General features: G+C 38.1%; 1 protein-coding gene across 3 annotated transcripts; it reads left to right on the top strand.

Moving 5' to 3' along the window:
- Positions 1 to 677: 677 nt before the first annotated feature.
- LOC130999005 (protein HUA2-LIKE 3-like) lies at positions 678 to 12,651 on the top strand. 3 transcript variants are annotated; one of them, XM_057924476.1, is made up of 12 exons: positions 678 to 1,184; positions 4,235 to 4,311; positions 5,623 to 7,605; positions 7,703 to 8,111; positions 9,262 to 9,370; positions 9,474 to 9,583; positions 9,690 to 9,874; positions 9,954 to 10,446; positions 10,558 to 10,999; positions 11,088 to 11,264; positions 12,055 to 12,107; positions 12,194 to 12,651. In XM_057924476.1, the coding sequence occupies exons 1-11, from the start codon at positions 1,065 to 1,067 to the stop codon at positions 12,078 to 12,080; spliced, it is 4,131 nt and encodes a 1,376-aa protein (XP_057780459.1). In that variant the 5' UTR covers positions 678 to 1,064; the 3' UTR covers positions 12,081 to 12,107; positions 12,194 to 12,651. The 3 variants fall into 3 exon arrangements, with proteins under 3 accessions (XP_057780459.1, XP_057780468.1, XP_057780454.1); XM_057924485.1 differs by having other exon boundaries at positions 693 to 1,184; positions 12,189 to 12,651; XM_057924471.1 differs by having other exon boundaries at positions 694 to 1,184; positions 12,055 to 12,651.
- The last annotated feature ends 201 nt before the right edge of the window (positions 12,652 to 12,852 follow it).

The following is a 12,852-nucleotide window of genomic DNA, read 5'->3' on the forward strand; positions in this document are numbered from 1 at the left end:
ATAATGAAAATTTAATAAACTTTATTACTTAGTTAAATAAATTTTTTATATATTAAGTTATTGATAATTAAAATGTTCTTTGGTTGACACACCTAAATTCGAATAATCCCCATACTATTATTGAATTTATTCAATTAATTAATTCAACTAAAAAAAATACTATTATTTGATTTGATATATTAAATTATTGACAATTTGAGTTATTTGCTCTGAGTTCTTTTTTATTGATAAGAAATTAAATAAAAAATATTATTTTGTCAACTAATTGTCACGCAAGAATAAATACGCCACGTCAAAATTGGCACACCATATTATATATTAGCTTGGTATTTGGTCGGAATTTGGATTAGTAGCAAAATCAGATAAAATCAAAAGTTTAGTAATTATCACACCACAGTTCAAAGTTTATGTGCAAAACCAGAATTGAATGAAAGTTCAGTATTTTATGGACAATTAACCTTTACAAGTCAATGATATCAAATATTTTAGAACACATTCATTCCACACAACAATTCGTTTACCAGTTTTTGTGGAATCATAGGTTCGGTTTAGGTTTTCATTTTCGCGTGAAATGTTGGAATCACTACGATAGGCCTACAAATCACTTTTTGCAGTTTCCATCGTATATCAAAATAGGCCCATATTACGGCCTACTCTTGAAACGGGCCCTTTGGAGAAACTAATGCGGGCCACGTGCTGCCCGCGCTCATGTCCTCTCTTTCTATCCTGCACCCCACCTGCGCCGTTTAGCAATACGCGCCGCTCCCTTCCAGAAACAAACCAAATTCTGATTTTCTCCATTTCTTTTGCCAAACTCTTTCCTACCACAGCAGTCACTCACTCCCACCATTTCCCCCCACCCGCAAATTTCGATTTTCAATAAGGTTTAGGATTAGGGTTTTGTCCCCACTCTCAATCGAACTTATATGCAGTTCGCGTAATCGAGTATCTGTTTCTGGGGGTGTGTTGTGCTGATAATTTTGGGAAATTAGGGTTATTCTTTGTGATATTCTCCTGACTTGATTCTCCAATGCTTTGGCGTAGCTAGTTTGTGTAGCATTTATATGGCTCCGAGCCGGAGAAAAGGTGCGAGTAAGGCGGCGGCAGCGGCGGCTCGGCGGAAGTGGGAAGTCGGCGATCTCGTGCTCGCTAAAGTCAAGGGCTTTCCGGCCTGGCCTGCCACTGTATGTTTGTTAGTTTTTTATTGTGTTCTCTGGGAACCTTTTTTTTTTGTTTTTCGAGGAGAGTTAGGGTTTCGTGTTGCATGCTAGTTTTGTTGCGTCTACTGTTTGGTTTCTTAATATGTGCCTTTTATAGTTTGTTAACTTTGGATCTGGGTGAGCGCTGTAGTTTGGGTTGGATTTTGCCTGTTGAAGCTGTATATGTGGGTGCTGTTTAAGTTGAGTTTAAATGAAATAGTATTATGCTTCCAACGAACATCAGTGCAGGTGTTATTTTGTTGGTTACAGTGTGTAGATTCTATGAATGGATATAACTATGCTTGTAGATACTTTTGAGTATAGCTAGCTGAAGTAAGGGCAATCAAGGAATATATAGCGATGACATTGCTGCTGTAGTGTCTTATATGAATTGGTAAATATCACTGATTTGGTATTTGTGTTGATGTCTATACTCTGGTTTATCTGTGTAGCTTGCCATGAGCCTTGTTGAAATTTGGGTGCTCTTTTTCTTTAGGAAGTCATAAGAAGTACAAAAACTGTGCTATTTGTAAGTGGAAGTAATCTGTAGATGAGATACTGATGAGCAATATTGATTAGTTCGTTGTTGTCAAAAGCACTTGTCTGTTTGTCCTGGTGCACCAGGTGCAGTTCTGAAGAGCTTCTGCACATGCATGTATTTCTCTGCAGCTTAATTGATAGAAGAACTGGTCCTTTGGGCTTTTCGGTTTAAGACAAATAATGATAATGATTAAGCTTATTCATGGGTTTGTCATAAATCCTATTCGTAGAGCACACCATTGGTTAAAAGATATCTGATGAATCGGATTTTACTATCACGCTTTTTCTGTTTTCCAGAAGCACTGTTTATTCTTGGGTATAATAGAAAAAACCATCTATTAAACTTTTAGATGTTAATACCTCTTACAATGGAAGATTTTTGTTAAATTCCAGATCCTTGATGGCACTTACAACTTACTAATCTTCCATCATCCAGAATTTGATTTATTTCACCAGAATACCGAATCTATAGAAAATTCTTTAAGAATGGTGCACACGGCTTCCCTCAATTGCTCACTTTTTTTGCACCTTGAGCATCAGGTGACCTGGGGGCGTTTGTGGTATATATTTTCAGTTAAGTAGAAATTTGATTCTTGGGTAACAGTTTCTCGTAAATCCATGTAAATTTTTGCTATTCCTTGGTGGTGTAGGAGCTTTTTTCTCCACATATGGATGTCTAGAGAATGCAGATATGCATCTGCATTGTCATTGTTACTAGAATAGATTGATTCTGCTTAGACATGCAAAATGTGTATCAGTTTTTTCCTGTATCCATTTGCTTGTTTCTTATATATTGATCTCTGTCTTGCAAGTAGCTTTATGCATTAAGTGGTGAAGAGATCTGAAAGTAAATGTGAGGTATTATAATCATTTTTGTAATTTTACATCACTGGATTGCTCATCAGTTATTGTATGATGCTAGTGTTTCTGTGGTGGAATCAATTTTAAATTTATCCTCTTGCAACAAAATTTGTTTGGAGGGTCTTTAGATTATGCGAAAGAGACCATTAGTTGAGCAAATCTCAGTGCACCTAAAAGTCGTTCATTTTGTTTTTGGAAAAAGTGCTCCAAGTGTTGTAAGATCAGTGCACATGTAGAATGTGGTATTGGAGGTCTACCTACATGAATTAAGTTTGTGGAAATCAGGAAAAGTATGATTAAATGGGGAAATACAAGAAATTATTCATGAATACCCGTTAAGCTCTGCGGTGTTGTAAAATTATGGTTTGATGATGAGCTAGTCTGGAAAAAGATGTTTGGAATGACCAATTGCATGTTCGATAAAGTTGTTGCATGATCTATTACTTTTCAGGGTAAGGAACTTTTTCTAGAACTGTTTAAACATCATGCTTTGAGGAACTGGAGCTGGTTGAATAGACAAATATTATCGGAATATGATATCATCATATACTCTTGCATATGATGTAAAACTAGGGTGTTCACAATTTAGCTGGCTGAGGTGAACTGAAGTTTTGGCTTGGCTTTCAAGTTTTTTGCATGATTTTACAGAAGTTTGATTCACTCTTTGGTTTTCGTAATCGGTCTCAGTATGTGAACCAAACTGAACTGAATACTGTGATTTTTGTTTTGCTCATTTTTTATTATTATAAGGTGTCAAATGGTAAAGGTATGTTGTTGGTCCATTTCCTAATTTTATGGCAGTGAAATCTTGGAATAAGCATACCAACAAGCAACTCCGGAAAATCTGAAAGATAGTAAACTTCATAGAAGCTGTCATACTGTCCATTGAAGTAAAGAGTTGAGGCTCACAGCCATGACCATCTCACCATACTTCATTTCATAGATAGCTGTTCAATTCCAATCCAGTAATGATAAAACTCAATTTCACTATTCTTGTCGAGTTTGAATTAAGGAGACAATAATGAGGGAGAAGGAGTTCTGAACTTCTTTATTATTAATTTTATTCTACTTTGGGTTCAGTCTATGAAAATCAATTTTTAGAATTTCATGAGTTCGACCTGTCACTAATAAGCAAGGTCTGATATGTCACAAAATTCCCAGTTAAGTATTTTGTTAAGCTGAAAAATAAATTGAGATTTGGTCCTAATTGGATTGATTTTTGACTAAGAATTCTGATTTGCATTGATTAGCTGTAACTGAATGAACTATGCTTAACAAGTGAAGTTTTGGGATTCTTGGTGTTTGCAACATCTTTCTTTGTTTTTTGAGTTAAGTTATTTTTCAAAGAATTAAGTGACTGCCAGGAATGTGCAGAAAGATGTCTGCAAGCACACATAATTATTTTTTGGGCACTGACTGCATTAGTGATGTGTCATAGTTGCAAACACTTATATGGTTGTGTATTTGATTGATTAAGGTGTTGGTGGGTTTATGTGGATTTGTAGGCATTAGTTGGATGTATGACATTCCTTTATAGGTTGTTTTCCTGCTTTAGTAGCCTTTTCCCATAACTGTTCTGTTCCCTTCTCATTGAAGTGGCTGTTTTGACTATTGTTTCTTTATTTTCATGGCAGGTGAGCGAGCCACAGAAGTGGGGTTACCCTACTGATCTGAAGAAAGTACTTGTTCACTTTTTTGGGACTCAACAAATGTAAGTTCTATTTTATTTTTTCCACACATAATTTATGCTTAGATTTTATTGGTTGTCCAATTGGTTTGCTTTGGAAAAGTAAATGAGGTTGCCTTTCGAGCTGAAGTTCTTATTTTCACTGATATGTCTCGAGTGTCCTTATTAGTTTGTTGATGCTAGATTAAGTTGAGAACCTGTTAAACTGGCTTTATCGACTGCAAAGTTTCATTGTGCTTGATTAACTGCTCACTCTAAGTCAATGATGTTACTGGTATATTATCTGATGCGTACTTGGTATATTTGTGCTTATAGATGAGCTTTTACTCTTACTTTTGTTGCAGTTAGAGATCTTATTCTTATTTCCTTGCCAATCTTTTGATAATCCAAAGCTATCCTATCTATGGCTGATGCAAGTTACTTGTGAATTAGTTTTAGTGTTTTGTTTAGATTAGGAGTTATTTGTCAAATATTTGATTAGAATTATGGTATAAGTTTCTTTGCTTTTAACATAACTTATTTAGTCGATTTGCAATATCTTTGACTCTACTAAAAATAATAAGGTGAACATACTATTCCCTCCGTCCATGATAAGTGTGGTCTTTTTACCATTTTCGTCCGTTCACAATAAGTGTGGTCTTTCCATTTTAGGACATATACCTTTATACTTTTACCCCATTCACACACAATATTTACAAAAAACTCATCTCACATACCATTTATTAATTAACTAACAATTCAACTTTGGTGTGTCCCCATTCTCTACTTTATACACATCTCCCACTATTTTCTTAAAACTCGTGCCCTCCCATCCACACCACACTTATCGTGGATGGAGGGAGTAATATTTATTCAAAGGTTTTCTTCTTATTTTTGCATGTTGTTAGCTTTCCTGTGAATCAACATCAACATAACAATCACAAGTTCCATTTGAAGGATATTTTTAGTGAACTGGTGTAAATTAAACTCTACCTAGTTATAAAACCAGCTTAAGGAAACAACTCAGAATAATAGACAAAAAGTAAAAACATGGATTAATCATTCAACTAATTTTTCATCTCCATCACACTTCAGATAAAAAATTTAGGGCTTTAAAACCTTCTGCCAGCGCATTCTGTCTTCTGAACCAACATTTTTGTTTGAGTTATTATATTGTTGGCACACTTGGGTTGCATCAGTATGTTGACAACTGAGGAGCTGGAACTTGATGGTAATGTACACACTGCATTATGTTTTCATGTAAAAAAGTGTATCCATATAATTGGTAGTATTATTAAAAAACGTTTATTGTAGTCTTGATTTCTGAATTCTACTAAGATTTGTTCTCTTGTACAGTGCTTTCTGTAATCATGCTGATGTTGAAGAGTTCACGGAAGAGAAAAAAGTATCTCTGCTAGGTAAACGCCATGGCAAAGGTTCTGATTTTGCTCGTGCATTAAGAGAGATAGTTGATTGCTTTGAGAAGCTGAAGAAACAGGACCTGGTTAGTGATAATCTCACTGAGGAAACTGTTACCACCAATGAAAACAACTCAGATGAGTCCTTGACTAGATCTGTGAACGATGAAGCTGCCGTGACTACAGTTAAAGAACTTTTTGGTGGATCTACTAATGATTTGAACTCGCTAACTGAAGCTGCTGTAGCTGCAGCAGCTGAAGATGCTCTGCATGATGAGGAGATGCGACTGGAGGAGGCACATTCAAATTCTGGGTTTACTGAAATACATGTGTATTCAACAAGAAGCAAAACAGATGCCTCTCATTCACGAAGTATTGGTAAGCAGAGGAGGTTATCTGCTAGAAAATTGAGAAGTTTTTCAAGGGTGGATGTGGGTAGACTGCAGAAGCTAACATTGCCTCCTACCGACAACCATAGGAGCTCTAGGCGGTTGGGTGCTAATGCCCAGGATAGATCTCTCAGAAGAAGTAGAAGGATCATTAAATCATCTGATGATTATGAGGGGAACAATGCCAACTCACCTCCTTTTCCGTCTAATGGTAGCGTGGAAGAGAATGATTCTGAGATTATGACAGCCGACTCCGATTCAGATAGTCTCAATGATGGCAGCTCTGTAGACTCAGGATGTAAACCTGTAGAGGAGGAGCCTTTCACCGAAAGGAGCGAAGGAGCAACAGAGTTGAGTGACAGGCTCGACTTTCAAACTAATGCTAATATTATCAAGAAGAAAAGGAAGCCTAATCGAAAAAGACATAGAAGTGATATGGTGGCTAAATTGGATGAGGTTGTTTCAGAGACTGAAATTCTCAAGACTGACTGCCTTTCACCTAGTAATAATGAAAAAGTGGCTGAAAAATGTCTGAAAGAAGACGGGGATGAGCATCTACCCTTAAGCAAAAGGGCTAGAGTTCGTTTGGGTAAATCATCACCTGTTGGGGATGAAGATTCCAAATTAGCTCATGAAGCAGTAAAAACTCTGAAAGTTCCTGAAACTTCTATACAGTCTGATGGGGTCTTGAATATTAAGGTGCATGTTCCTCCTGATACGGAAGCAATCCCCATCAAAGAAGATTCAGATATTTCACCTATATCGCATGACAGTGCTGATAGAAAGCCTCAGTATTGGGAAACTAGAAAGAATCTTGTGGATGGTGAAGCTGCTTTACCTCCATCAAAGCGTCTACATCGTGCTTTGGAGGCAATGTCTGCTAATGAAGCTGAGCTTAGTCAGAGAACTTCTAGTTGTTCACCGAAGGTGGATACTCCTAATGAAGGCTGTTCTTCTGTGAAATGCTTTGAGCTGTCCACAGAAGAAAAAGCTGTTGGTGAATTGGGATTAGGATCGGTGGGGGATCTTAGTACTGGAGCTCCTCTGTCAAGTGCTTCTGGGTCCTGTCCTGGGTTAAATGTGGAAGTCCAAGAAAATAATGGGAAAACCGTTGAGGTGGTGTTAGATTGTTGTAAATCTTCTGGTGTTGGTAGCTCAAATCTAGAATCATGCAAGGATTCATTTCGACATGCTGAAGGTGTTGAGTGCTCGAATGAGTGCCCTGATTCTGTGCATCAACATTTGAATCCGGATTTACAGAACACTCTCAGTTTGTCTCATTTAGACTGCAGCAGGCCATGCTCGATTTCATCTCCCTATGGTTGCAAAACCGAACCTTTAGGGTTTAAGGAGACAGATAAGAGAACTGATGCCAAGATTTCCCCAATGGACTCAGATTCTCTCTTGGTGGAAGAGATTACTGATGTTTCACTTGATATTGAGAAATGTAAACATATAGATAGTGCAGATTGTGGTGATGAACTACAAAAGACAACAAGCCTTTCTTTATCTGAGAACCAAGATAGCCAGAGGTAAAATTCTGGTTTTCTGTACTTTACTCTCTTTTTCTTAGTCCCATTTAATCCGTCTGCCTACAACTTACTCTCTTTGGGCTTAATGTATTTCTAGGTCTGGATTTATCAGAGAAGCAAGACTATCATGTGCAGATTCTAATGTTGTGCCTTCAGTTAGTCCCTTGAAAGTTTTGAGTAGCAGTCATCTAGAAGATGGAGTTGTCTCAGTTGCTCAGTCTTCTACACATGTAACCGATCGGACAGAATCTGTTACAAAATCATCTCCTCCCAGTTCTTCCTTATGCTACATTTCATCATCTGATAGTTATGTTGAAAAGAGAGGCTCTTGCGGTAATGCTCAATTGCATCCTGAAAAAGCTAAACTTGGGGTCAAGTCAAGCAATAAGGTGGAGCTTTTGTCATCACTTGAAGCTGTCATCAGATCTTTGACGAGGACAAAGGAGAGCATTGGTCGGGCAACACGGATTGCTATTGACTGTGCTAAACTTGGTTTTGCATCTAAGGTAGCCTTCTCCAGTGTAAACCATTGGTTTATATAATCTTTCTTCTATGTGGTAAAATATTATGTACTCCCTCCGTCCCACTATTGTTGTCCCAAAACTTTTGGGCGCAGTTATTGAAAAGGTGTAAATTGGTAAAAAGTGATAGGACCCACACTTTTTGAAGGGTTAATTATTTCCTTTTATGGAAATGGGACAATAATAGGACAACCCAAACTGGTAAGTGGGACAACAATAGTGGGACGGAGGGATTATTTTTGTGTCCATTACTTGCTTGAAAGTCAACTATCATTTTCATGATTTTTTATAATTATCTGGCAGTAGATGTTTTATTTATTCAAATATGTCAATGATCATATAAATAGCTTTCCGGGCTTGCTGATTGCCCAGGGGAAAAGTAAATGGTGCATCTAGGGGTGGGAATTAGGGGATCGGTATACCCGATACCCGATCGGGTATAGGGTTATTGTTGTGACAAGATTTTTTTTTAAAGCAATGGTTTTTTGTGCACTAACCTGTACGTTTCCAAAGTTTTGAGTTTTGATTCAAAACCACTTGTGAAAAGATGATGCTCTTTGATTTGATTTGAATCAAAGTTTGTTCAATTCATTTTTAATACAGGGACGAACATAGAGAATAATTTTGATCGGGTAATTTCGGGTACCCGAATACCCGAGTCGGGTATTAGGGTACCCGATTCTAAAATTGGGTTCGGGATTGGGTATAATTTTTATGAAATTTCGGATTTCGGGTACCCGATTTTTTTCGGGTAGGGTACCTGAACCCGACCCGATTCCCACCCCTAGCCAGGTGCATCTATTGTGCATCTCAATTTCTGATGTGAGTATTTCATTACTACTGATTAAAATACTTGGAAACTCTTGCTCCTGTGGGTTCTGTTTGTTATTGGTCCTCTCTTTTGTGTCCTCTATTCTAGAGAATGTTAATGGCAATGAAGATGTTTAGAATCATATATAGTGGTGTAAATGACCTGGAACTTCTCTGACTTGAAACATTTATGAGCATTGGAGATTGATTTCTACTGACTAGTTAAACCCACATCAATTCTTACTTTAGTTTATTTTATCTTCTTTCATTCCCTTTCTTGTTTCTGCATGATCTCTTCAATGCACTGACATTTTATTTTCCTTAGGTGGTTGAATTACTGGCCCATAATTTGGAAAGTGAATCAAGTCCACACAAAAAGGTTGACTTGTTTTTCCTTGTTGACTCAATCGCGCAGTGCTCTGGCAGCATGAAAGGTAGGTTCTATGCTTGTTCTGTTATATATACCTATGCTATTGCATACTTTGTTAATTGTATTGGATTCTTTTCTATGTTGACTTATATAATTTACCTGTTCAGGTGATGCTGGTGTATATCCCTCAGCAATTCAGGCAGTCTTGTCACGTTTACTATTGGCTGCTGCTCCTTCTGGTACTGGTTATTGTGACAATCATAGGCAGTGCTTAAAAGTGAGTTAAGCCTCTCTTCTAATGTATTCTTATTGGTTCCTCTCACATTTATTGCATATTTTGCAGTAACATGTTGGTTATGTTCTATTTACTATCTGCTGGATAGGTTTTGAGAGTGTGGCTAGAGAGGAAGATCCTTCCAGAGACCTTAGTTCGTCACCACATTCGAGAACTTGATGCTCTTTATCGTTCACATGTTAGTGGTGGCTCTCGGAGATCTTGTAGATTTGAAAGGCCTTTTGATGATCCCATCAGAGAAATGGAAGGCATGTTGGTTGATGAGTATGGAAGGTAATTTTCTCTCCATGTTTCCTTAGGTTTAAGCATGTTTTTTATACTGTGACTAACAAGCTTTATATTATCAATTTAGCAACTCAAGCATCCAGCTTCCTGGTTTCCGTATGCCTCCTATGTTGAGGGATTCTGATGGAGGAAGTGATTCTGATGGAGAGAACTTTGAGGCTGTCACTCCTGAGCATAATATGGAAAATGTACATGTTGATGGAGAATCAACTGTGACTGCTGCAGTTGAAAAGCGTAGCCATATCTTGGAAGATGTTGATGGTGAGCTTGAAATGGAAGATGTGGCTCCAAGCTGTGACGCTGAAGTTACTTCTACCAGTAATATTGCTGATAGCCATTATGGAGCGCCATTTGCTGCTCAACAACACGAGGATGCGCATCTGATATCTACACGTTTTGCGGGGTCTGCCCCACCTCCCCCTCTGCCTCCACCTCATTCTCCCCTTCCGCCACCACCACCTCCACCTCCACCTGCGCCTCCAGCTCATCCACTACCCCGATCGGGTTTTCCTCCTGCTTTGCTTGATTCTGTTCCCAAGTTTTCTCATTCAAATTCTCAGGTTTTTATCTGCCCCGTCTTTCTTACATTCTTATTCCTTTGATCATTGCCTGATGGATATCTTCTATTTTCTTTGTCCATGTGCCCTCATAATTGAAAATTTTCTGTTCAGGAACCCAATGCAAGGCGATCTCCTTCACCAAGAATCAAGCCAAGAACCTTGGACATGGTGCATCATCGTCATTACGACAACAGAGACTCTGAAGCCCAATTGCCAAGACAGATGCCTTACTGCAGTAATAATCGTCCTTGCAATGACCAGCCTACCCCCCATTTCTCTGGTAGATCATCAAATGGCTTCCATCCAGCAGATGGGGCTTTCAGCAAGGGTTTTCATCTGCCCCCACCTCACCCTGCTCCTTCAGATCATTTTTCATATGTCCAAGAGCCACGAGTCCAATCACGAAGGGATATTCCACCCCCTTCTCATCCCAACAGATTCCCATCGCGTAGCGCAGAAAATGGAAACTTTTACAGGGATCGAGACAGATATAAGTCTGGTCAACGGGATAATATTGGAGAGCACTGGAGGCCACGGTTGCCGTCCGTCTCTGGTGACTAAAGCGTTCTCTGTTTACTTTTTTCTTTGGCTAACATTCATTTTTTGTTCTGATCATGTGAATAATGTCATCTGTTTCTCAGGTCCATACCATTGTGATGGTTCCAGAATGGCTCATGCACCAATGCCATACTCTGGCCCAGTCCGTGAGACAGAATTTTCCAATAATAGGTGGAATTACCCTCCACGTTCCATGAACCACAGACAATTGAATCCTTATGGACCACCTTCTGACGGCCCTATTCCGGTGGCAAATAAAGGTTTGTCATCTCTCTATCTTATGAAAGAAGTAATTATCTTGCCTCTGTTTCTGTCGAAGTGCTCAAAAGGTCATTTGATTTGTAACTATTGAAGGAAAAGCAGGTGGCTGGGTTTTGATTAGTTTTTAACTTCCCTGTAGGAATTTCTGTTCCTTTTGGGGTTCTCTAACGTCTTAAGTTGATAGTTTTTAACTTCAAACTAAGTTGTGGAAAATTGGCTTTGAATCTTTAGCAATCCTATACGATATATGACCACTTGAAGATCTGTACTGTTCATCTCCTGGATATGCTTATTTCAGCAATTCTGTTTACAAAACTGGTTGAAACTTGAACATTTGCAATATTTATGCAATCCAGCCTAATACAGACCTAGCTTCTTGAGGAAAGCTGAATGATTGATCTAATCTTGCCTATTGAAGATAAGGGTATTAGCTAGGACTGAATATAACTCGGCATGTGGCTAACAATATTTTCTTTAAGAGAATTGGTATTATAGCATGTGCAAGAAGGTTGAATGAATATCGTAATGTCTAATATTTGATACCATCCATCTCGAGTATTGGAAGATTCCTCAGTTTCTTCATCATCAACTCAAGTATAACCTGACAATTTGATACATTGCGAGTTTATTAGTGTTAAACTTATGCTTATTTTCTGTTCTAACACAATGATTTCCATGAGGTGCATATTCTCATTATGACAGATATTGATTAGTAATAGATGGGACCCCAAATTCTGTTTTTGAATTACTTAGCTGCTAAATATTTATATTCTCCTTTTTGTTTCTCAGGTCCTAACTTTTGGAAACCGAGATAACTTGTTTGCATCAGCTACATCAAACTGGTAATTTGACACGTGACCACATCCTACGAAAATGTTCTTGCATGTATTCCTGTTTGCTGATTCTGCAATCTATATGGTTAGCTCAGTCTTTCAACGGAGAGATAACTCTTCCGGGACTGTAGAGGGATACTGATTTCACCATCAAAGAAGAAATGATGTGCTCCTCTGGTGGTTGTACATACATATGTTGTGAATCTGTCCGTGGCTGCCCTGTGAACAGAGAATGAGAGGCTGTTTGGTAAGTGGGAGATGTAATATTATCCCTAGGCCGCTAAATTATGATTGCATATGTTGAATCTATAAGATTTTGGAGCAACAATATAGGATCTGCCTTCAACATCAAGATGATGATTTGTATCGTCTGCCCCATTCTCTTTGTTTCTAATTAGGTGGCTGTCGTTGTATAATTATTACGGTTACCCTGTACATTTTGAGTTGTTCGACTTCCTCAGCCGATCACAATTATTCTAGCTCAAGGTTACATGTCATTAACCAAATTTTCCTCTATAATGGCAATATATTGCGTATTGCATCTTGGCTCTAATTGCTCACATTTTGCGCTCTACACTTTTTATTCATGATATGACTTCAGTAAGTAGGTTTTCTATCAATGTAGTTAACTAGAATTCTGTCTTACCAATCTGCCTAGCTTTATTTCTATTCTACGCTTAGTAGGTGGGAGGACCGGAAATTGTCAAAAAAAATGTCAAATTTTGTTGTCTAGTTTTCATATGGTTATTTTCTG

Source organism: Salvia miltiorrhiza, chromosome 1, assembly GCF_028751815.1.
Source record: "Salvia miltiorrhiza cultivar Shanhuang (shh) chromosome 1, IMPLAD_Smil_shh, whole genome shotgun sequence".
Taxonomy (NCBI): Eukaryota; Viridiplantae; Streptophyta; class Magnoliopsida; order Lamiales; family Lamiaceae; genus Salvia; species Salvia miltiorrhiza.

Coding starts and splice junctions, on each gene's coding strand:
- LOC130999005 (XM_057924476.1), top strand. CDS start 1,065: ATGGCTCCGAGCCGGAGAAAAGGTGCGAGTAAGGCGGCGGCAGCGGCG. Junction 7,606..7,702: donor GAGAACCAAGATAGCCAGAG/GTAAAATTCTGG, acceptor ATGTATTTCTAG/GTCTGGATTTATCAGAGAAG. Junction 9,875..9,953: donor TTGGTTGATGAGTATGGAAG/GTAATTTTCTCT, acceptor TTATCAATTTAG/CAACTCAAGCATCCAGCTTC.